A 25,046-nucleotide genomic window follows, 5' to 3' on the forward strand; every position below is an offset into this window, starting at 1 on the left:
ACCCAAAGAGAGGGGAACAGTGCCCATGACCAAAGCCCTGTGACCCCTCTGATGATCGTCTTCCCGGCTCAGCCTTGGACAGAATTTGCTTTTCTAGCAACTACACCTCACTAGCTGATCTTTGACCTTCCAGTCAATCAAACCACCCTTTTTTTCATCTGGTTTACAATCCTTATCCAATGTTCATGCAGGTGGTGTTTTAAAGGGAGGAACTGCATTGCCTAAACCCAATGCTAGGACCTCCCGACTGGGGCACTTAAACCTCTCTGGGGAAGGCTGAGAACAGTCATGTCAGGGGGAAGGAGACGCAAGACAAAAGGACATTATTACGGTGCTTTTTCCATTTTTCTTTTTGCACAAAAACAGTCCATTTATTCAAGTGTTCTCCAGCACAAGTACATTAGAAAGGAGCTTTATTATATTCTTCTGGGCACAAAAAAAAAAAAAAGTGATGAAGGCGGAATTGACAGACTTTCTACATCTGCTGTACGCACTGACCTCTTTATAATTATTTCATAACAGCTATGTCACGAGCATCACTTACACAGAGATACAACAGGACATGGGGGAGTGGTGGTGGGGACCCACGCAGGGCCTTCTCACACCCCCTCCCCAATGTCCCAGAACCAGACTGTGAAATGTACATTATTATTGTCAATAAATAGAGAAGCAACCCTAAAAAAAAAAAAAAAAAAAAAAAAAACAGTGGTGAAAGGATGCTGGAACCAGGAAGAAAAAACAACAAAAACAACAACAAAGAGTCAGAAGAGGAACTGAAGAAAAAGGAAAGAGGGCCGGGAAGGGAAGGGTCGGGGAGTAAGTCCTGCATTTAGCTGCGTGGAATGTGCAGTCAAAGTGTTCTCCCGCCGGGGTCAAAGCGAAATCGTCTGTAACAGTAAAAGTTATTACCAAATCAGCTACGGAGTTTATTCTTCAGTATGAATACATGATTTCCCACAAATAAGTAAGCACCCGCTACTTCAATGCCTCAGCTAAAACACATGAAATCGTTCATTTAGTTTTCAAGTACAAAGTTAAAATGCCTTTTTAATAATAATATATCAGAGTAAAATAATAGTCTCTTTTAAACTCCACTACAAGAAAACAAAACAAACAGTCATTGTCCAGACAGCAGACTTAATTTAACAATATATATTTTTAATAAAATGTTTTAGCACCTTGTTGAGTCACCTCCTCCCTCTGCGTATTCTAAGGAATTTCGGTATTTTTGTGGTTGGTTGGATTCTAGGGCTGTGCTACCAAATCAGTCTGTGAAGTGAAATGGGACTCAGGTGATGCTTTCGGATCCCTGCTCATGTTCTCGGGCCCAGGGCTGGAGGCCATGAGACTGGAGGTTGAGAAAGCCACCCTCCCATGCCCCTCGGGGGAGTTTTCCAGTTAGGGGAGTTACAGGAGTCTGGGGGCTTCCGCCAGGGCAATTTCCGCCAGTCATGACCAGCCAAGGACCTTCCATCCTTGTCCTCACTGCTTCTGACCTGCTTGTCTGTCCCTCTCCCCTGGACTCCACTGTAGAGGGCCAGCGGTGAACAGGAGGTGGCCAACTAAAGGCCCGCTCAGCTGGGTCTCTGGAACACACAGTGCAAGAGGGGCTGACCTCACATCCTAAAGACCCCAGCCTTCCTTTACCAAAACGTAAAGATCCAAGAGCTTCTGCTAGAACAGTGGAGTCCATTCTTGATATAAACCTGTCCTCTTTCCTCTTAGATCCTCCAAACACTTGTGGTTAATCCTTGCCCCAGCAGGGAACAGCCAGGCGGGGGCGGGGAGGGGGGGATTCCAGCTCCACGCCATCCCTCCAAAGGTGGAGGAAAAGAGAGCTGGACAACTCCAGTGTCATCTCTGACCACAAGCGCTGGAAGCGTCCAGACTAGACCCTGCCTGATGACAAATTCAGATTCCTCATCTCCCAGGATCAAAACAAGGCCTGGCTAGAAACCCAGTTCTCACCAGCATCTGGGCTCTGCTAACCACAAGTAACAACCAGCTCTCGTCAGATCTGATCGCGGTGCCAGGCAGGTCCCATGGCCCTAACCCTGCAAGTTCCCTGAAAATGACACCTCTTAAAGACACCCTCGCCACAGCATCTCTGCACCAGGCAGGACAACAGGAATTCAAAACTGCCTCCGAGACCCGCTTTATATATAACTTATGTCATCAGTGAGATGAAGACTAAGACTACTCCCTGGATGGCAATGCTGAAAGGATCCTTTCCTTGTTCCTGTTGTACACCATCCTGTGCTGGAGATGGTGGGCTATTCCCATCGAGGTTTCCCCAGAATTGCCAATTGCTCGGGAAGTAGGGGGAGACTAGCTCAATGTCCACTAGCCTTCCTTCCTGCTGGGTCGGCCTGTCCCAATCCGCATCGTACAAACTCATTAAAAACCCACACAGGCACCTTCGCCAGCCAACCTCTCCCAGGCCCATCTCAAAAGCCAAGCGGCCCCCTGTACTCTTTTGGGAAGTATTTCTAGAATGTTCAACAGCAGGAAGATTCTGAGGTCTAGAAAGAAAAACAGACAGTGGCACACCCGGGTGGCTGTCCTCTGACTACAAGACCCCACCAGCCTTCACCCCCGGCTCCCCGGCCTACGTGCTTCGGCTGGTCCCCAGGGAAGGGGGTCAGCACCAACCAGCTCGAGGCCCCCAGAGTACAGCAGCTTACGGCCGAGGACCAGCTTCCTCCTTGGGCAGGCAACCCCCAGCTCTGTGACCTCGGCCAGTTCCCCCAGCCCAGAGCCACGGATCTCTTTGGCACCACACTCCGCTTGGCACCTGCAGTAAGTAGGGGGTACCACCCTAAGTCCCTGGAAACCCCCATTTCTAGGAATTTGTAAATGAGCCTGCTCAAGAGAAACAAAACTCCACCAAGAACATGCTCCAGAATTTTCCAAAGGCCTTCCTGGTTTCTCCCACTGCACTGCCTCTACCAATGATCCCCCACCTTAATCCATGCACAACCTTGACTAGGCCTGTCCAAGCACAACTCTCCTTTAGAAGGTATACCCAGAGGCACCCCAGGGGTTGGAAGGAGATTGTGAAGAGCACCCCAGCCTGGCCAAGTTGGCACATTCCCAAGGTCCCCTTGGGACTTGCCAAGTTCTACTGTGGGACCAAGCCCCCGGGTGTGGCTGGAAGAAAAGCTGGCAATTGTTAATGCTCATCCCTGCAAGGGGGCCTCTGGCCAAGTCAGGTTGCCAGACCAGGAGGAAAAAGGATCAGCCACAACAAGCAAGCTGGCTGGCCCACGCCGACCCCTCAAGGCTTGCCACATCCTTGGCTACCAAGTTTCTTCCCCATGCAAGCTCCCTGGATGGAACTTGGGCCACTGGGAAAAGCAAACTCCTGCACACAGCAGCAGACACATAGCCTAGCAGAGCAGAAGGTCCGCAGAGGAAGAGACAGTCCTGACACGGGCTGGGAAGACCTTAGCATCGGCCGCCACCAGGGGAGGGAGCACCTTGGACTGTCTGCGCAGCCCTCCTCCCCCGCCCTCCAGAGTTGTGCTGGTGGGCTCTGGGCCGGGAAGATGGAACCTGGCTGGAGGAGGGGGGCAGGGTAAGCACCACAGTTGGGTACAGACTCCAATGAGGGAGGGGCAGAGGGAACCCCCCCCACCCACCAGCTGCTCCAGCCCCGGGGGAGCCCACCATCACCACCTGCCATCACGGCATGGAGCTGGCAGGAAGCAACTGGGTATGATCTTAAAAACCAATCTGATAAGGAAATGAGTAGCTTGGGGTGTGGGACTAAGCACCCCCTAAAAGGAGTGGGAGACCATGGCCACCAGCTGTGAGCTTACTCCTGAGCAATGAGCAGGGATTCAAAGCTTGGTTAATTTTTTTTTTTAACAAATTACTAATTTGCTTTATTCCAAAGATGAGGTTTGCTGTCCCATTTCTTTCCAATGGAAGCCCCCTGGCCAAGACAGCCCTGGACGTCAGATTCATTTTGGACGGGGGAGAATAGGTAGGGGGAGCTGAGGGCTGACTTGACTGGTGCCTAGGGTTGCAGGTCAGTGTCACAGGTTGCTAACAGAAGAATCTTTTGACATCACCAGGGGCAAAAGAGATAGAACGCTACCTGCTAGAGGAGAGCACCTGCTAAAAGAAAACCTCCTCCTTTTCCTGTCTTCAGCACCTAGCAACTTCTGGGATTGACAGTCTACCTGCAAACAGGGCAACAGAGGTAAAGAGCTGCAGGGCCGACTCCGCAAAGTCCTGAATCCTGGGGAGAAGAGCACTGGGAGCTCCCTGGCTGTGTGTGTGTGTGTGTGTGTGTGTGTGTGTGCACGTGCATTTGTTATGCATCGGTATAGAAACATGTTCCTGTGTGTGCGTGTGGGACTGATTGATTGGTGTGGGGCTTGTCTGCAGTGGGGCCCGAGACTCAGCCTTCTAAGCCTCCTTCCCCCACTCCCCACGACATATTTCTTATACATGACCCTATCTATGTATTTATATAGCGCCTATCACCATAGGCCCTATCTTTCTAGGGATGCGAACATGGGACCATGTGCTTGACAGCACACCTCCCAGCCCTGCCAGTCCCAGGAGGTGCCATTCCCCCCTCCCATTATAAAATATATATCTCTATATGCCACATATCTACACCCCATCTATTCAGGCAGGCGTCTGCCCGTTGGGCCCTCACCCTGGAGCCACCCACGCCATCCCTGCCTACCGCCAACGCCAGGCCGCCTGCCTCGGTGGGAAGCGGAACCAAGTGTCGTGCACTTGGGGCTCCAGGTGCTGCCGACTCGAGGTAAGAGCACAGCTTTCATCAGACCAAGTACTAGAAAAAAAATACACACCACTCCGATCACACACGCGAGGAGAGAGGGGCCTGGTCCTCCCTCCAGCCCTGACACACGTGACTCGAGAGGAGGGAAGCAGAAGAGAAGAGGGATACGCCCGGAAGGCCGGCCTCAGGGACACCCTCCCTGGCCGCTCAGCTGTTGCCCACCACGCCTGGTGGCCCACCTGGCCCGAGGGGTGGGGAGCCAGGGCACCAGGGCCACCACTAACTTCAAAGCACCCTGCTCCCCGCACCTTGGTTTGAAACCTAAAGGGAGGGGGGGTTGGGTTTTTGTTTTCTTAAAAGAAAATCTGAAAACAAACATAATTATAACCAGAACCATAAGAATAATTATAACAAAAGGTGTCATCAGCCTCCCAGTATAAAACTGCAGCCTTTGGAGATGACCAAAAACATCACATTCCAGGGGCTGGAAGCCGCCTTGTGCACAGAGGGTGGATGGCGGGGGCCTCATAAAAGAACACACAAAAAGCGACTTAGACAGGAGAGCACCAGTACGTTTTGTATGTTTTTTTATTTGCTCCAGGTGGGGTCTGAATTGTCACTTGCCCGCACTCTGGATTTTTTTTCTGATCCCACCGCAAGGAGCCCTCAAATCGGCTAATGTGAGAAATTGGGAATGAAGACCCCTCATCCTGCCATCTTGCCGAGGGAGTCTCCTTTTCGAAAAAAATCAAAAGGTTATTGCGTGAGCCTGGATGGATCCCACTCTCAGCTTTCCACGGTCCCAACCACCGAATCTCACCCCCCTTTTTTGGCAGGGAGAAGCGGGAGAACGCTGTTCCCAAATTCTCCTTCACACCTTGTTAAACACCAAGGGGAAATCAAACACCCCACCACGGAAACGATTCACCTCCAAGCTGTCTCCCTTTCTCCATCCTTGGTTAAAACCCTTTGCACATAAGGCAACGTGGAAGCTGATGTTTTTACTCATCTCGCTGTTGTAAAGCACCATTATGAAGTCGGGTTGTACAGTAGTTAACAGTACCTTTTATATATATATCTCATTTCTATCATATATATATAAACTGTAAACAAGAGGTAACAGCGGCTTCTAGAAACTGATTTTCTTCAAGGTTTCCTGTGTGGTAGGCACCTGAATACTGTATAAAAGGGTCTTGTGTGGTGTTCTCGTCTCTCTGCTGCTAGTTGGGTTGTGATCTGCATGACCAGGAATGGTGCTGGCAAGACAGCTCAGTGGCTGGGAGGGGCCTCTGCCTCCTGAGTGTCTGTTTTCTGTCCCCTGCTTGTGCTCCTATCTGATCAGGCTAGAGACAACAACAAAAAAAAGATATATAGTAAAAAAAAAAAAAAAAAAATCCAATATATAGATTTCTATAGAATTTCCTTTTTTTCCTTCTCTCCCATCTTTCCTCTGCAAGGTATGGTTACTATTTTTTGTTACTGATTTTTTTTTTTTTTTTTTTTTTGCTGCAATACACCCTCTTGTTTCAGTCACAGCAAGAAACAAAAACCCAAACAAACAGAAAACCCCTCTGAAAAGAGTAGAAAACAAAGGTTTGACCAGAAAAAAAGGGGGTAGTGGGGGTAGGGAGGGAGCTTGGTTTTGTTTTTAAATAGGACTGAAGATTAACATCGAAAAATCAGGAGATGATGTCCAACCCTTTTTGCAAGGCAAAGCCCTCCGGAATTTCCGCCTCTGTGGGGTTTGTTTGTTTTGTTTTAAATTCCTTTTTCTCTTCTGGGTGCTGATACTTCTCTCCATCCTCACGTTGTTGGTGTTTTGTTGTGTTTTGTGTTTTTTGTTTGTCTGTTTAACCTTGTATCACTACCTCGATCTGCCCTCACGTCCCTTACACACAAGCAAAATATTCCTTCAGTGGAGCGAAGAGGTGGCGGATGACCGGCACGCTCCACGACCGGCCCAGCAGTCTCTGCCTCGCCAAGCGGCTCATGTTGGAGACGTCGGTATAGTGGACAGGGAAGCCAAACACCCTGGGGAGAAAAGGCAGAGAGGGGCAGGGGTCAGCGCCGGCCTGGGGCGATCCTGTGTCTGTGATAACCAATTCGAGTCTCAGGCGCCTGGCTGCTTTCTGTGGGTCCAAAGGCAAGTTAAGGTGATGACTGTTGAGAGATTTACCACCCAGTAGAAACAAACGTGTGTGTGCTCAGTTGTGTCTGACTCTGCAAATCCCATGGACTATATAGCTCACCAGACTCCTCTGTCTATGGGATTTCACAGGCAAGAATACCAGAGTGGGTGGCCATTTCCTCCTTCAGGGGATCAACCCAACTCCGGGATCAAACCTGCATCACCCGCTTGTTTCCTGCGTTGGCAGGTGGACTCTCTGCCGCTGACCCACACAGGAAGCCCAGAAACAAAGTCAGTGTTTGTGAAAAACACATCCAGGACATGCTTCACCTGAGACTGAGATCCACAGTGGGCATCTCAAGTCTGTAATAAATACACACCCCTGTGTCTTCCCAACCCCACCCCTGGACGACGGAAAACTCTGCAAGGCTCCCAACTCATGCCTGATGCCAGGAGCTTCTGCTTGCTCTGGTTGTGTGTTACATGTCTCTTTGTTTGGCTAAATCGCAGTTACCCCAAGAATGAGGACTCAAGTCCAGTCTGCACAAATGAGGGCACTGAGGCTGTAAGGCCCATTTGCTCCCACGCTGTCTTGGTCTACAAAGAACCGAACACAAGCGGCATGGAGCAGGGAAGCTTCTGCAGCTGCAGTGTCTCCTTAGAGTTGAGCAGGACTGCTGGGAGCCAAGGCACCAGGGACAGATTCCTAGATGCCCCCTAGTTTAGCCCAGCCTCACAATCCAGAGTCTTCCCCAGGCATCAGCCATGTTGGGAAATGCCTGGGAAAACAAACCCACCGCTCACACGATGTCTGCAGGGGATCTGAGCCTGGCACAGAGGCCGGGATCCCACCCCCCACCAGCACAAAGAGTGGGTACCTTTCCATTTCAGTGCACCATAAGATGTCCTCTTTCTCATTCATGAAGACGGGGAAATGCTGGTCTTTGCCCTGCTTTATGGAGTTCGACCTAGTAGTAATGGTCCTCACTTTGCTGAACTAGAAGATGGGAGAGGAAACGGAAGATGAACACTCATCCGCAGCTGACAGCGACTGCCACGTCCAAAGCCTACAAGGCCTGCTCCATCCAGGGGCCAGGGTTGCCCTGCTCTTCCTCCTACACAGAGGGCACCCAGCCGTCCTCACTTCAATCCTGCTGGCCAAGGACTAGAGAGACAGCAGCTTGAGTCACCATCCTTCCCAAGTCTTCTAAGAACTGTTTTTCTTCCCCAGGAGTAATGATTTACAGGCAAAAGGATGCCAAATTACCCAGGGGTGCAAAGATACCCCTGGGGTGCCAGCAGTCCCAAGAGATTTCTCCAGAGAGAAATGGAACTGCCACATCATAGGAGAATCTGCTCTGAAGGCTCATGCAATGATGATCCTGGCCTGGTAATTCAAAAGCCCAGGAATCTTGGCCAAGACTCCTTAGCGTCTGCCTCCCATGGGACCAGCGGGGCGATGCTCAGCAAGCAACAGTTGCAAGCAGCAAGGATTCCAACCTCTTCCCCTGCCCTTCAGGCTTTCCTCCAGACCCTCCCCCTCTGGCCAACTGCAACCCCGAGCTGCATCCTCCGCAGGCAGCACACAGCCCTGGTGCCGCTCCAGCGCATCCTGCCCTTCTTCTTACCCCTAGCAGAGGGCTTTGATGCTGGGGCTAACCTTGGCTATTCGGCCGTGCTCCAGACACTCCTGCAGCTCCAGCTTATCATTCACAGTGGATGCCAATGGCCTAGGAGGCAGGAGAGAGAGGGTAACGACCGAAACCAGGAGAATGGCAGGGATGCACTCTCGGCACTGACCCAGCAACCATCTGATTCACATGGAGAAGTAAAGAACCCCCATCAAACTCCCCCAAACACAGGTACAGACACTGTGGCCACTCACGGACACAGGGCCATCAAGCACCAAATCCTTTAAGGTAAACTCAAAATTGGTCCCAAACTACAAACAGATAACGCCTGCCTGCCAAGAAGGGGAAACATCCAATTATTTTTAAATCCGTTCCCTAAAGACTGCATCTGAAAAGTACTCATCATGAAGCAAGCTTTGCCATGACAGAATGTTCTGTATTTCGACTATGGTGATGGTTACAGGTGTGTACAGTAGATGACACTCATTAACTGTACTTACCGTACTTACTGTAACAGTAACTGTACTTACATGTACAGTTAACAAGAACTTAAATTCTGCACAGTCCCCAGACGACTAAAATTCTGAGACACTAAACGTGTCACTTCTCAGAAGGTAGACCAGATCACTAAGTATCACTTTAGGTGATGGCCTTTTCTGACATTTAGGATTATTTACTAAAGGTTTCACATAGTGGTCCACCACCCAGGACCCACAGTCAAACTGCCCCTCCAAACTCCCCTCTGTTTATGTGCACATGTGCATACACACACACACACACACCCTGTACTTTGTCCCTCTGTGCTTGTACTTTGTCCCCTGCAGTACCTCCGCTCCTCCTGGAAGCTCAGAGTTCTAAAATTTTAGGCTTGGAAGAAGCAGGTAAGAAAAATCCCACAGGCCCAAGGTCTGTCAGGAGATAATCACTTAGTGGCTCTATAAAAATACTAGACTACATAAGCCAATCCACCCTATACAATATTCACAGACATCCTGGGAAGGTTAGGGGGACACCAAGACAGTTTTTAGGTCAGGTGCCCACTGACCCACCTCCTTCTGAGCCACAAGCCCTCAAGTAAGACAGGAGCTTTGCCAAACAGGTCTGAGACTGGGAAGTTCCTAAAACCTTCTGCTATTGGCAGAGAGGCATAGTAGATGACTGAGTTCAGGTTAAATGGTTCATCTAATTTATAAGAAAACCATGGAGATTTAAATCCACACTTGGGGTGGGAGTGGGAGGCGGTTTGGAAGGGAGGGGACACATGTAAGCCTATGGCCGATTCATGCTGATACATGGCAAAAATCACAATAGTGTGATTATCCTCCAATTTTAAAATAATTTTTTAAAAAACCAAACTTAAAACACTCTGGAAAATACTTCTCTTTGTAATATATTATCGCGATTGGGGGAGTCTCCCTCTGCTTCTAAACTGCTGACTCTCAACCAGAATTCTTTTCTCCTCATAAAGTGAGTGAAGTCGGCTCAGTTGTGTCTGACTCTTTGCAACCCCATGGATTGTAGCCTGCCAGGATCCTCCGTTCATGGATTTTCCAGGCAAGAATACAGGAGTGGGTTGCCATTTCCTTCTCCAGAGGATCTTCCCGACCCAGAGATTGAACCTGGGTCTCCCACGTTGGAGGCAGATGCTTCGCCAGGGAAGAAACCTGGTGGTCTCTTCTCATAGGCCTTTTTATGACTATTACACTGAAGAAATGAAGTTTTCTTCATTCCGGGACATTAAAATCTCTGTGCAACCTACACAAAGGGCATCTTCCCAAAAAAGGACTTGATGCTGACGATGTGTGTGAACAGTAAGTGGAGGAGGATGCTCTAAGCTGTGTGGTGCCTGCTGTTTCAAGACAGTGTCTCCAGAGCCAGTATGGCCCAGCAGTGGGCACCACTCTTCCCCATTCCCAAACACATCCTCCATGGCTTTACCTCAGGAAACTAAGGACTAGCTGACTCTTGACACATCACCAGTACAGAAGAACCAACCCTGTAACTCAGCAGCACAATATATGGTCTTCTGTGTCAAGAGTGTGCTTTTTAAAGGTCCTATCTGAGACCACTAGTTTTTCGATTCTTAGCCAAGTTATATTCTACACCCTGACTCCCCTTCTTCCTCAAGGAAAAGGAAAGACAAAGAAAACTTGGCAGAGCAGCAAGCTGGTCTGTAGGGGAGGCTGGCCACCCCTTGCGCCATCATCCTGCCTGCAGACACCCACCCGCGGCCACCTGGGCACGGAGCTCTCACCAACCTGTTCATACCAGGTAGGTTCCCCCAGAAGTAGCGGGCCCTGTGCGCAGCTGACACTTCTTTGGCATCAATCATCACAGGGTTGGACTATAAAACAAAAGAGAGAGATGAATATTATAGCGGGCCAGGAAACTTTGTTAGTTTAGAGCCTCAAAGGCTCTCACTTCTCTCTCAGGAGGTCACACTGTGACAGCCTGAAGCTCCCTGGAAAAGCCAGAATCAAACTCAGCTACATTCCACATGCTCCCACGGGAACATTCTAGACCCGCACATGGTCCACACTGCCGAGATGGAGATGTTCTATCTGCACTGTTCCATGTAGTAGCCACTAGCCTACCAGGTGCTGATGGCTGGGTACTTGAGGAGGCTGGGGCGACTGGGGAATCTTAATGTCAGTGTGAACACCACATGGGGTGGATGTCCACCTCATTGGACCACACAGCTACAGCTAACCCGGAGGCTTTGGGAAAGAACATTCCAACAAGTGTGGAAGTCTTTACTGCATGTCCCGATAGTGAGCAAAACAGATGCCTGCTCCAACACAGTCAACACCAGCTTGAGGGGTCTGAACCCGACTTGGGCACACAGACTGCTCAGCCAGAGAAGGGCTCTGGCCCAGAAACCCTCTGCACAGGCCCAAACTGGGCTCAGCCAAGTTGGGACCCACATTACGTGAAGTAAAAACTGAGATAAACCGTGTTTTCTTCCCAGGTGGCGTAAAGCACCCATTATGGAGGCTGGGACTGAGGACAAACCATCCTGGTTGGGAAAATTGATTCTGGCATCTCAAAAGGTTCCCCCAGGGAAACACCACACAGACCTCCAAGCCAAGTCTGGCACTCCACCTTGTTTATGACAGTTAGGTCCTCCAAGCGCTAAGGCCACACTGACATACCACCTCTTAAGAGTGAGACCACGGGTTCTATCAGGGGTGGGCTTCCTCCTCACCTACTCGGGAAGCCCAGAGCTTCCCAACAGGCCCCTTGCAAAGCAGAAGTTCCCAGTCCCCAGCTCCACAATGCAGATGAGACAGGGATAAAGCAGCAGTCCAAGGTAGAAGCCATTAGTGAGCTGGCCAAACCAAGGGTGCTGGCTATACCTCGAGAAATCGCGAGATGTCCCTCTTGTCACTAACGCCCATGGCCACCACATTCTCAAAGAGCCAGAAGAAGGGGCGGTCATCTCCCTCCTTGGGCCGCGCATCATGCAGGAGGCGGTAGAACTCAAAGAAGAGCCGGCCAGTGCCCTCTGAGAGGTCGGAAGAGAAAGCCATCAGCTGGGGTTGTCTGCAGGAGACAGTGGTGTGGCTCGGGCACGGGGAGGGCAGGGTCGTTGGGAGTAGCCGTCCCAGGGCAGAAATATCCAAAGAGGAAACCGATGTGCGGAAGCGCCAGCTCAGGAGGCGGAGGGGCGATGAGGCACCTACCGTAGAGTCCCTTGCGGGCAGGATTGACGATGGAGAGATCATTGCAGGGACTGCCCCCAATCACCAGATCGAACGGGCCCCACTCCTGGATCTGGGAGGATAAAGGTAATGTGATGGGCCTGATGTCCAGGGACAGAGGCGGAAAGGAAGAGAGAAATGATCTGTGAAGTTGGCAAAAAAAAGTACTTCGCTTGGGAGAGAAGAGACCAGATGCTTTGTATGCTGTCTACACACACATACACACTCTCTCTCTTTCCAGCCATGGGCAAGTCAGTGAGGCTCTCTGGGCCAAGTTTTCCAGATAGTAAAATGAAGGGACTCAACTGAGCATCTAGGAGGCCAGCATGGAAAACAGCCACGGAGGGACAGTAGTCTGGGCTGCGCCAGATGAAAGGGGCCCTGTGCCCTCTGAACCTTTCCAATGCCCTTCAGGGCCTGGGATTCAAGGTCTACATGTTTACCTGGAAAGGCAAGGGGGCCACTCAGAGAGGACCCCACCAGACCCCACTACCGCGACAAAATGCAGGCTGGTGAAACTGTGGCTAGCAGTACCAGGAGGATGGGAACCTAGTGTACCCCACAACGCTTCACTCAAAGGGGCCCAGAAACCAGCCAGGGAGGAGCCCAGGCCCTAAAGGCCTGGCCCCCCCAAGTCCCAGCGGAACCTGCCCAGCCTCGAGACAAAAGAGGGAGATGAAAGAGGAGGAGGGAGAGAGTGCAAGCAGGGAGAGGAAAATGAGAGCAACGGGGCGCTGGCCCAGGAACTGAGTGACTTGAAAAGGGGGAGGGCCCAGGAGCTGAGTGACGTGAGGAAGGGGCGGGCCCAGGGGCTGAGTGACGTAAAGGGGCGGGCCCAGGAGCTGAGTGCCGTGGAGAAAGGGGCGGACTGCGGCGCTGACGTACATGCTTCTGTGTAACGCTGCGGACGTCCCCGACGTACATGATCTTCCCCTGGTGCCGCACCATGCCCACCGTGATGGAGTCCTCACACACCTCGGAGGCGATGTAGCGGTCCACCTGAATGCCCAAGTCCTTCAGCACCAGAAGCCCTGTACCAGCCAGCAAAAAGCAGTCACTGGGCCACCTGCCTGGCACCCTGGTCTTCGCAAGGGGTCCTTGAGCCAAGCCGGACACATGGGTCAGAGTCAGGCCCAAGCCCCACCCTGCCCAGAAACTTCCGGGTCCAACTGGAATTATCAGTAACAAAGACACTGAAGCTGTTACCGTTGAGGCTGTCTCATGCCTAATTGGATCTATTCAGAAAACATTCCAGGCAGGACATTCCAGGGCTTTCCGGAACCAGGGAAGAACAGCAGCTGAATCTCGAGTGGGCTTTCCTTTTCTATTTCTGTACACGTGTCCTTCCTTGGCCCTTAACATCACGCTGCAATTCAGCCATCCAACAACATTCAACATAAACACCGCCTGCTCTAAAAAGGTTTCACTGATGCCCACCCCATTCCATGGCCCCCAGGATGGCCTTCCCGCCTCTTTGAGCCCCCAACACTCGGGCACCCTCTCCACCTCAGAGTACCATGCATGCCTGATCCAACCCTTCTTTTGGGTCTTCACGGCACAGTGGGTGGTCTCATTGAATGTGCTTCCTCCTGAGCTAACCAGTATTCACACTTCCTGACCAGGACCCTTCCACAAACTGGCTGGAACAGACCAGCATTTGGAACAGACCAGCATTCGGAACAGACGCTGAGAGCTTCAGGAGACCCTGTATGATCTCTCATTGTTCCCAGCAGATCTGCTCCCAGGAGATCTCCCCACAAGGAGCCTGCCCAGCCTCTTGGGGTGTGATGCTGCTTAAGGAGGCTTCCAGGTTCTAGCCTGGGAAACCCAAGCTGTACATGAACTCCTCTAGGTTCACACAACAGCACTGAGCTGGGTAAAGACACACATCCGTCTGGGGGGACCAGCCCCACCCTCTGGCCAAGGTCTCTGGGCCCAGCCTTCCCATCTTCCTCTGGTCCTGGGACAAGTTCTGAGGAGGACTGTTCTTTCCTAAAGACTGAAAAGCCTCAGCCTGGGGGCAGGGCAGAGGAGTGGATGTCAGGACTCAGGTTAAGAACACGTGAAATTAAAAACTGGCTACACAGTTAAGTATATAAAGACGCATGAATGAGAATGTTTATTACCACACTGCCCAGAAGAATCAGGAAAAAAGCAAACCACCCAATAGGGGTTCATTAAATTATGGTACTTTCACTCTACGGAATCCTATGTAGCATTTACAAATAACACAGTCCTATATTGGTTGATGTGAAAAACTACTCGTAACACTATAAATGAAATGGCAAAATATAACACTATGCATTTTAATATCTACATATGATTATATAAACATACAAGCCCAGAAGAAAATCTAAAATCTAAAAATGTAAAAGGACATATACCAAAACACTAATTATAGGATTATGGGCAATTTAAATATTCTTTAGACTCTTTTGTTTACAGTTTGTTTTTCACTGTGACTTATAATCAAAGCACAACAGGACTGCCTATGTTTTTACTTTGGTCGCCAAGTCTGTCCTTTGAGGTTTTGTGAAAATCTTCAATAATCTCTGACCACCAACTGCTCCATTTTCTGCTGAAGAGCCCCCTGGCCCTGCCCATTTAAGGGAATGCCCACTGAACATGCTGGTTTACCACCTATTTTCAACTTCTCCTTCAACACAAGAGTTTCCTCCTTAGGCTAACATTTTAACAGCTGTAATATTAACTGTCACCCTGTTTTGCCAGAGTGACATACACACAGTCCCCCGAGCTCAGCTCCCATATCCTAGGACCAAGATGCCAACCACTCTCACCTGTAGCGATTCCATCAAATAGAGACAGCACCCGGATGGGCTTCCTCTTCTCGGCTGGGACAGGTGGGTAAACCTTCGGAGGGTCCTAGCAGCCAGCACAACAGGCCAGGTGAGCATCCAGGAATGTACCACAGACCCACACCTGGGGCAGGCTTCTCTGCCAGTTGTGAGCACTTGGGCCCTCCAGACCCCCACACTCCTGGCTGGCAGTGCAGGCATGGCTACACGGTGCTCAGGACCTCAATCCAGTGCTCTCGCTTTGGCAGACTCTGCCCTCTGGCTCTGGCAGGTGGGGGTGAAAAGAGCTGCCCTCCACCCAGCACCCAGCACTCACGAATTCCTGGTCATGGTTGTTGGCGAAGAACATCTGGAGCCGAGACGGCCAGTCGTCCCGCCGCCGCAGCAGCCCGTAGGTACCCTTGTGCCCGCACATGTAGCAGTTCCAGGGGTCTTCCTTGATGGCTGCCTGCGCAGCCCCTGGCCCCACCAAGAGATCCACACACTCCACGCAAAAGCACCTGGAAGGAAGCACAGTGGAGCAAAGGGGACGCTCACCCCCAGGCTAGGATGGAGCGTGGCTGTGGCTGCAGTGCTGGGCAGGACGGGCAGTGAAAGCCCAGGTGCCGGGCAAGGAGTGCACCGCATTCGGGGCAGGGCCTCACCTGCAGCAATTGTTGTTCCCACACATGAGCACCTCACGCCCCCCGCAGCAGATGGTGCAGTAGGACTGATAGCCGTCGTCATCGTACTGGTACGCGCATTCCAGGAAGCAGTTCTAGGGAGCAGCATGGAGGCTCAGAGACCAACCGGCAGCACCAAGGCCAGCCAGTGCAAAGGCAGGCGGTAAACCCAGCCTCCCGGCTCTCGCCTTGGAACCTCCACACAGCCCTGGAGACATGACCCTGCCACCCATCCAGTCAGGGTTCCGCCCAGACCACACATCTGGGAAGGGGACGCCGTGTCTCCCCACCCACTGCAGTGGACACAGCGGGGAGAGGCACCCTAACCCTAACTCAACGACGTGTCCTGCCCCTACTTCACACTAGTGACTGTGACATTGTGAGCACGCCATCTGAGGACGAGAACCAGGCCTTAGAAGGCGGGGGCAAGGATCTCTCAGAGGCAAAACAACAGCAGGTCAGACACTTGAACCCCCAGGGTCCATTTTATCAGGACTCTGCATCAAGAGCAAACCTCAGAGTCACCCTTATAGCTACCACACGTACTACAGCCCAGAGGCCAGAAGGTGTGGCCAGCCTAGGGCCTCGTCTCTGCTGGGCGTGCCCTACCTTGCAGTTTTGGCACATTCCTCCAATGAAGAGAGGGTGTTCCAAGGTGACGTTGAGGCTCCCACAAGAGATGCAGATGTCTGGGGAGCAGCGGAAGCAGAGTGTCATTGAAGGGCCCCCCTCCCGCCTGGGGCCAAAGCCTGGCTCCAGAAAAGAAGGCAGGAAGGCGTCTGGGAGGGGCCCCATGGAACAGGGAGGCCATGCAGCCCCATCCCAGGAGCCTACTCATCTCCCAGAGCAACGATGCCACCTTTCAGGAAAGGCATGCTATGAGGACAAATGCCTGCCTGCGAGAACAGGCCTGACCCCGGGTCACTCCGGAGATGTCCCTGAGCAGCCAGTCCTTAGGGCCTGGGTCCCCTGATCCCATCCTTCCCAGCCCCGAGGGCCCCAAGCTGGACACACCATCATTTGGCAAAGGGAGACAGACATGGGAGGCACTAATGACCACCAGATGAGAGAAGGTGGAGAAAAGAAAGGTAAAAGGGCCAAGCTTAAATCCAGGCTTCCCCAGTGGCTTAGGTGTAAAGTGTTAGGTAAGTAAGTACTGAAGTCGCTCAGTCGTGTCCGACTCTTTGCGACCCCATGGACTGTAGCCTACCAGGCTCCTCTGTCCATGGGATTTTCCAGGCAAGAGTACTAGAGTGGGTTGCCATTTCCTTCTCCAGGGGATCTTCCTGACTCCGGGATCGAACCCGGGTCTCCCGAATTGCAAGCAGACGCTTTACCCTCTGAGCCACCAGGGAAGCCCCATGTAAAGAATCCACCTGCAATGCAGGAGATGTGGGTTCAATTCTTGGGTAGGGAAGATTCTCTGAAGGAGGTCATGGCAACCACTCCACTATTCTTGCCTGGAGAATCCCATGGACAGAAGAGCCTGGCAGGCTACAGTCCCGGGGGGTTGCAAAGAGCTGGACACGACTAAAGTGACTGAGCACGCGTGCAAGTCCAAACGAGGCCACCGCTCTCTGACCAACAACCCTAGTGACCGGCCCCTGCCACTGACAGGGAGACTGTAGCACCGGGAAGGCAGGGGTGTGCCGAGCAGGCTGGAGGCAATGGCAGGTACAGGACAGAGCCGCCTCCAAGTACCCCTGGCCCACGACAGCAGATGTTCCCTGGTACCTTACTGCTCTGTGCCGGCCACCACCTGTGGGCCTCACGTCCACCCCATGGGCCCTCAGGACCGGCCCACAGACAACAGATAACCGACTTCCCAGAGTCAACACCCAGCAGCCCCTCAGGACTCACCCTCGATGTTCCGGCACTTCTGCCGTACCTCGAACACCAGCCGCTCTGGGAGGGGAGGAGAGTGAGCACGGGATTAGAAGGGCCCTCGAGGGCCACGCCCACCCCTCTGAATGCCGGCCCCACCCCACCACGCCCTCCAGGGGCCCCGCCCTCCACAGCCAGGCCCACTACCTCTTGTGCGCTCATCAATGATCTCCTTGACCTTAGGCTTCTCTGTTGTGCTCTTTCGGGGCTTTTTGGCTGGTGGGGGCGGCGCATAGGCAGCTGCCTCGGGTTCAACCCACATGTCTGTGTAAACTTCTTTGTAGGGGTTCTTCTCCTCTGGATCAGGGAAGCAGGTGAGGAGACCACGGTTACCGCTGACAAGGAACCCCAGCTCCCTCCCCTGTACATCTGCCTACAACAACAAGGGGGTGCAGCCTGGTCCCTAACTTGTTCCTACTCCCAACTCCGGGCCCGCAAGCCAATGGGGAACAGGTCATTCGGAGTCCCAGAGCAGCCCTGCCCCTACCCTGACCCCAGGGAGATGGGGATGGTAGCATTCCCACAGGCCACTGTGATGGGAGAGAGACCTGGTAGGCCCCCCCTCCAAGCATGGCTCCCCCAGCCCAGGCGCGGAGTTGCTGGTGCACCTGCATGTACCTTCTGGGGGCTCCAGGCCCTTGGGGCCAGAGGGCTGGAACCCTCCCAGGGCCCACTCGATCATCTGTTTGTTCTGCACCTCCACGGCCTTGGCAGTGTCGCTCTCGTCGCTGTCATGGCACATTGGAAACAGCTTCCCCGCTCGGCTGCTGGCCACCTGGGGGCAACACGTGTAGGGGAGGCTGTCAGGAGAGTAGCGAAGGTGGGCTCAGGCAAGAGGCGGGAGAAGGTGCAGAAAGGGGGCAAGTGACGAGAGGAGGCCAAAGGGCCTCGCAGGTGGACCCTCTGCCCAAGCCTAACCCTGGGCTCCAGCCCCCAGACGGAGCCCACCCCCACCCGCTGCCCGCCACTGAGCCCCTTGGAGGAGCACTGACCTGCAGGACCTCATAGATGGCCTTGCGGTACATGGGCTGCTTGTTGTAGGTGGCCTGGTGGAAAGCACTGCAGAAGGAGCTCAGCGGCATCAGCTTCTCCACGCACACCTGGAGGCACAACCCGCCTCATTTGCACCTCTTCCCAAGTTCATCGAGCACCCACCACATGCCTGGCATGGTGGAGTGGGGGGAACAGTAAGACCCGCCTCTGCCCTCGAGAGGACCAGATGCACCAATAAGTAATCACAGAATGCAAAGGAAGAGTCCAGCCCCAGGTGCGGGGAGGACCTGATGCAGGTGGAAGGGCATTCCGGGTAAAGGGTTCCTGGAAGGCAGCCAAGCTCTCCAAGTGCAACCTAATTACCTCTGGGGACTTTTCCAACCACACATTTGCAGAGTGGGGATGAACACAGCTCCCTCTCCTATGATCCCACTCCAACCACACCCCCAGCCGAAACCAGAGACCCTGGGACCAAGACCCCTTCCCATCCCCACTCCCCAGGCCACCACCGAACCCCGGACTCACCACTGAGAACTTGCCGTCTCCGAACCACATGACCCAACGAGTGCCTTCCGCTGCTCGGCTCCGGCCCGTCATCCACCAAGACACAATGCGGCCTGGCCACCAGGAGAAGCCCCGCAGTTTCCCCCACACCAGCTCCCCAATGCCAAAGCCCCGGCCGTCCTGGAGCCCCAAGGAGCAGAAGTCATTACAGGGTGGTCACAAGGCCCTGCCACCCTGCTTCCCCCCACAGCACCCCAGCCCTGGACGTCTGAGGGTCACGACAGCCGGGAGGGAGCTCCATCGGAATGGACAGAGCAAGACTGGAGAGACCAAGAGACGTGGGGTCAGGTAGAAAGAGCAGGACAGAAGGAGCCGGACGAGGCAGGTGAAGAAGCCAGCGGCTCACCTCGTACTCTGGTTCATCGTCAGCTGCTTTGGTGGCGTTCTTGTCCCCGGCATCGGCGCCCACGGGCTCAGGTGTGGTGGCCACTGTGGGGGACGCAGGGTCAGTGGGCTGCTGCACAGCGGGAGGACTGGCCTCCTCCACTTTCTGAGACTCGGTGGACCCCTGGTTTTCTTCAACAGCATTCATTACTGCGATCACCTTGGCTTTCTTCTCAGCCTGGGGAAACAAGGAACAGAAGTTACCTTGATCTGATACTCAAGGGGCACTTCTCCATCTCTCCATGGTCTGGAGATCATGACAGAAGGTCAGGGGCTGGAGACAGAAGTTCCCTCATCAACTCAACGGGCTTGCCATGGAAAACAGAAAGATCTGCAGTTGAGAGGTGAACTCAATCACTTGACTCAATTCCAGCCTTCTCTTCTGCCTCTTAGGAAATCTTCCTCCCTCAACTAATCTTCCTCAATGGTCAGCATCATCAGTTGCCCACTCTCTGATATGCATCAATTATATTCAGAGACTATTCTGTTTAGATACCAAGGTTAGGCACAGACCTTGTGTGTGCACCTAAGATTAGGCACAGACCTTGGTTTCATCCTTTCTTCTCTTACTCCCCAGTCTAGAAACAGATTCTCTTGTCCTTTTCTCCACAGTTTTCCTGAGTAGTCGACCCCTTCTATTCCTGGTCTTGGCTTCCACACAATTCTAGTTTTGCTGTGATGCCTAACAATGAAATCACTATTTTGTGTTCAGAGTGCTTCGTTCTTTTCCCATCTGCTCAACCACCACCACAAGACCCAGAAGAGCTTGCCTGCTCTCCTGCTCACACGCCATCCTGGAGTTCTCAGGATTATATCTAACTTACTTGGTCACCAGATTCTAACGCCTTCTTTCTATGTGCACCTTTTCAGATCCATCAACATATTCATTCTTTCAACAGTCATTTAGAGAGTCCACAGTATAGCCAGGCATCCTCTCTGCCATCCCACTGACAATCCCAGGGACTTGCCCAATCTCAACAGCCTCCATCCTTTCACTGTTTCATGCTCCTCTCTCAAGCTGTGACCACAGGCCCCTTCCTTCTCGAAACCTGCTCCAGGATTCCCATGGCCTTTGCTGTTTAGTCGCTAAGTCGTGTCCAACTCTTTGCGACCTCATGGACTGTAGCCCACCAGAATCCTCTCTCCGTGGGATTTCCCAGGCAAGAATGACGGTGTGGGGGTACCATTTCCTTTGCCAGGGGGATCTTCCCAACCCAGGGATCAAACCCACGTCTCCTGCATCTCCTGCATTGGCAGGAGAGTTCTTTAAAACTGAGCCACCAGGGAAGCCCTCCCATCACCCTACAGAGGATGAAATGCCTGAGAGCTCTGAGGGGCATTCCACCTAACCTCACCCCAACTATCGAATCTAGGACACGTGGCCCTCAAACTTCAAGGCTCTGCCCCCATTTTCACCACATCAGATTCAGGGGGAAAAAAAAAATCCCATCATCAAAATAACACTTTCCCTGAGAGTTTAGAGCTGTGAATACAAACCCAGCCTCAAGATTACCTGGAGTACAAGACCTCCAAGCTGGAAGTCACAGCATTTACATTCCTGTCTTAGCCTTGCTACTAATTAATAGCTGACTTTGGAGCAGTCCCTTGAGTTGCTCCACCTAAAAAAGGAGTTTGAACTGAAGGATTGCTGTTAACCTTTTCTGACTGGTTTAAAAATATGATTTATGCATGTACCAGGAATTCTAAGGACTCTCTGAAGCCTATCCATGGATCCCCAGGTCCCAGGTTAGAACAGCTCAAGGGTCTACTGTCTCTTAGATTCATTTTATTTTGTTCTATCTTCAAGTCTTTGCCTCCTAGCCACAAACCAAACCTGCTGCTTGCGGCAATTCCTAAAACCTGAGGATGGAAGTCCTAGTTCTTTCTCTAACTCAAATTCTACAGTGGGATAAAGTATCCTTTGCCCCCAAAGCACGAACAGCTGGAAGAATGAGCCCTTGGAGACCAGGGGGCGGGAGAATGCAGGGTTACTGCTCCTCCCTCCCCAGCCCCACTCTCACCTGGGGACTTTGCCCCACCCCAACCTAAATCAATTATCTACCTCTTCCTCCCCTACAGGAAGGTGTGTCTAGGTGTGCACTCAAGTCCTGGGGGGAGAGGGCTTCTTCTCTAGAACTGTCAGCTGCAGCAGCACTATCCCAGTACCAGATGTGCTCAGATTTAAGTGTGCCTCGCCATCTCTGCTCCCTTCCCTCCACCACGCGCTCCTCCGTCAACTTCAGGCACGGATGCTGATCTACACCAGGGTGCTGCCTTGGATGACCCAAAGCCCCAGTTTCTAGGGGTGATGGCCCCCTCAGCCAGAACAAGGTGTGCAGATGGCAACGGATCTACAGTCAGCAGCATTGGTTGGAGGGCACGCCGGGCACCCCCCTCCGCTTCCCCTAGTCTAGAAGGGAGTCGTGCCTGCCACCACCCTCCTGACTCCCCCTCAGCCCCTTTGTCTCTCTTCTCACCCCCTCCAAAGCAAGTTCCTGAACATTCTTCTTCCCCCACAACTTCCCCCAGCTTGTCAGAGGATGCTGCTGATGGCTGTTAAGCGCCCCCAACCCAGTAGGTGCAGGAGAACATGCATCCAGCATGGTCTGGCAAGCAGAGGAGGAGGAAGGGGCCTCCAACAGGACCCGGCCAGCAGGAGTGGGGGAAGGAAGAAGGGGGGGGTTAGCAGCAGGAGGCAAGAGGAAAGGGGAAGAAGGGGCGAGAGGGTGGCTGGGTGGGGGAGGGGCTAATTAGAATAGACTTGCCTAGGGCAGTGAGAGAGGGCTGGGCTTCCACATTTGTGCCAACCCTCCTCCCCGGGCAGACAATAGGAGAAATAAGGGTTAATTAACTCTGGGCTTGGGCTCTGGGGCTAACAGCTCCTACACACCTCCTCGCCACCTGAGTTCAGAAGGTCCCAGGCCAGAGTAGCCAAGAGAGTGGGCAGGATGAAGACACCACTGCAGCTCCACTACAGGCCACCCGGGAGGCCACTTGGCCTGGAGTTTGTTCAGCCTGGAGAGCCACTGGCAACTCCACTCTGGTGGAGGCAAGGCCTCCCCGTCCAGTCCCCCATGTCTTCCGGCAGCTGTCCCGCCTCCACCTCCCTCCGGACTCAGGCTGCTTCCCATGCCAAAGGTCAGAGGTCCAGGGACCCAGGCGGACGCCCGCTGGGGCAGCAGACCCAGGGCTGTTTCCAGTGCCTCTGCCATCCCAAGCCGGCATAAGGCCCACCCCACAGCCCCGTGTTAGGGTCCCAGTGCTCCCCCCCACTCCAACACCATTTCTTTCTGGTGGCCTAACGGTGGCTCCCAGGAACACACAGGAGAGGAGACCATCCCTCTTGGGAGTCCACAAGGTTGGCACGGCCTGAGGACAGCGTGGTCCATTAGCCAGGAACACAGGTCAGCCAGGAAACGCCAACAACCCATCTGCCAGCCAGCTCAGCAAAACCACTGCCTCCAGCCCAACTCCACGGGCCGGAGTCTGCCCCCAGCCTTCGCGGACCACTGCTCCAGGCTCAGGCCAGGGCTGCTCTTCCTGGCCCCGGAGCCACCAGGTCCCACCTGAGAGCAGGGAGGAGTGGGGCTTGGGGCTCCTGAGCAGAGAGTGGGTGGGACGGCAGTAACTCAGCATCTCCAGAACTCAGGCCAGGCAGGGGAGCCAGCTCCCGCGGGCCGGGGAGGCAGACTTGACTCTTCTCAACCCAGAGGGCTGCAGGCCCAGAGATCCTCCCACCGGCCCCTGCCGCCTCCCCGCCCCCAGTTTCCCCAGGGCTCCGTCCAGGAACCTACCCATAAGGCCAGGTGCAGCCCCTCGGTGGTCCAGCTCAGGTGTGAGCCCCGGCCCTGAAGCTCTGTAAGTAGCTGCCCGTCTGGGGGGAGGGGAAGGGGGCGATGGGGCTGGGGGGCGGAGGGGGCCAGAGAGAGGGGGAGGGGGGAGGTGGGGGGGAGGGATTGAACATTTTCTTTGTCTAGAACTCCAGGTCACGTGGGCCCCGCTGGAGTGCCTGGTTGGCTGCGAGCGGGCCGGGGGAGGGGGCCGACTCTCAGACGCTGGCAGTGGGCCAGCCCCTCTCCTCCGGTCCGAGGGGCGCGGGCCGGCGCTGGGGCCTGGGGGCGCGGCTGGGCCTCCGCCCATTCCTGGGGCCCCGCCCAAGCCAGGCTGGAGGCGGCGCCCGCCCCATCCCACCGCTCGGCCTTCCCTGTCCCTGCCCCCGCCCCAACTCGGCCCGAACCCGGCGCGGAGCCGGGGGCGAGGCGGGGAGCCCGCAGACAGCGCGGGGAGGGAAGGACGGGGGTCGGGAGGGAAGGCGCTGCGCTCCAGCTGCGGAGGTAAGCTGCGAGCGCCCCGAGAACCGGGAGCGCAGACGAAAGGAAAGAGGAGCTTTCGGACCGTCTGGGACAGCCAGGAGAAAGTTGTTAAAAGTGAGTCTCTCCGCAGCGCAACCAAAAAGAAAAAAGGAAAAGCTTACAAGTGAGCGGAGAGGCCCAGGAAGCTGAAGGAAAATTCAAAGCACACAGCGGGACAGAAAGCGCCCGCACAAAACCGGGAGCGCTCCAGAACGAGAACTTGGGTGGGGGGTGGGGGGCGGCGAGAAGGGATGGGGGGGTCTCCTCCTCACACTGCCCGTGGATAGAGTGGTGCCTTACCGTGGCGTGAGGAGTTCAGGCTTAGAAAATAACTTCCTAGCCAAGTTCTTGGGTCCCCTGGGTCATTCTAGGTCTGCTTTCTATGTCTCATTTTTCCTGTTTGCAAGGTGCAGGGTTGGGGGTGGGGTGGAGAGGAGTGCAAAAATATAACACCTCCATTCGCAGCACTAACATCTGCAGCTCAAGACTCCATTCTTCCTCTGGAGCCTCCAGGTGGAGCCTCCAGTTGCACCTTCAACCATTTCATGCTCCCTCCTCCTGAGCAGAGGCCCCTCCCCACAAAGAAAATATATACATATATATACACACACACACACTCACTCTCTGTCCCTCCACACCCTGCCCACCCCCAACCCCCGCAACAACCCAGAAGCAGACACTGCCTTCAAGGAGCTAACAAATTCAACTAGACTTGGAGTAATTGGAAAAGGTCATTGAAAAGCATCTCTAGAGAACTATACCACCAATACCAAGTCCAATGGGCCAGGATGGCTTGGAAGCCAACCAAAAACAAGTAGTATGAGTGATAAATAAGGTTAATGAGATCAATGTGGAGCAGAGACTGAACCTGGAGGATGAATCAGATCTGGATTGAGGCTGGCCAGGTAGGAAATAAGAGATGTTAGGCTGGAAAGGGAGGAAAACCCTTGCCCACCTCCACCTCCCATCCCCTCAATACAACTAAAGCGAAAGTGCAGAAAAGAGATGTCAGTGGATATATCCTATTGCAGTGAAGAATAACGGCAGGTTTTCTGACATGAGTTGAATGGGTATTTTGGAAAAAGATTAGTGTGGTTTCAGTTTGCAAGATGAATAAAATGGCTGTGTGGCCGGCTGCACTGCTCGATAGATCAGGACTGGAGTTCTGG

General features: G+C 53.4%; 1 protein-coding gene across 1 annotated transcript in view; it reads right to left on the bottom strand.

The window, feature by feature from the left end:
- Positions 1-443: 443 nt before the first annotated feature.
- Positions 444-25,046, bottom strand: part of DNMT3A (DNA methyltransferase 3 alpha) — a 77,648-nt gene continuing 53,045 nt past the window's right edge. Inside the window, exons 6-24 of the mRNA XM_068971520.1 lie at positions 19,488-19,703; positions 19,103-19,261; positions 18,577-18,684; positions 18,203-18,359; positions 17,732-17,881; positions 17,561-17,605; positions 16,310-16,389; positions 15,683-15,795; positions 15,355-15,538; positions 15,021-15,105; positions 13,108-13,253; positions 12,205-12,295; positions 11,878-12,026; positions 10,780-10,865; positions 8,551-8,620; positions 7,769-7,887; positions 4,703-6,793; positions 4,103-4,187; positions 444-887 (exon numbers count right to left, since the gene is read on the bottom strand). Coding sequence (XP_068827621.1) covers positions 6,652-6,793; positions 7,769-7,887; positions 8,551-8,620; positions 10,780-10,865; positions 11,878-12,026; positions 12,205-12,295; positions 13,108-13,253; positions 15,021-15,105; positions 15,355-15,538; positions 15,683-15,795; positions 16,310-16,389; positions 17,561-17,605; positions 17,732-17,881; positions 18,203-18,359; positions 18,577-18,684; positions 19,103-19,261; positions 19,488-19,703 — 2,100 coding nt within the window. The 3' untranslated portion in view covers positions 444-887; positions 4,103-4,187; positions 4,703-6,651. The remainder of the gene's footprint in view (positions 888-4,102; positions 4,188-4,702; positions 6,794-7,768; positions 7,888-8,550; positions 8,621-10,779; positions 10,866-11,877; positions 12,027-12,204; positions 12,296-13,107; positions 13,254-15,020; positions 15,106-15,354; positions 15,539-15,682; positions 15,796-16,309; positions 16,390-17,560; positions 17,606-17,731; positions 17,882-18,202; positions 18,360-18,576; positions 18,685-19,102; positions 19,262-19,487; positions 19,704-25,046) is intronic.

The sequence above is a fragment of the Capricornis sumatraensis genome, chromosome 1, assembly GCF_032405125.1.
Source record: "Capricornis sumatraensis isolate serow.1 chromosome 1, serow.2, whole genome shotgun sequence".
Classification (NCBI taxonomy): Eukaryota; Metazoa; Chordata; class Mammalia; order Artiodactyla; family Bovidae; genus Capricornis; species Capricornis sumatraensis.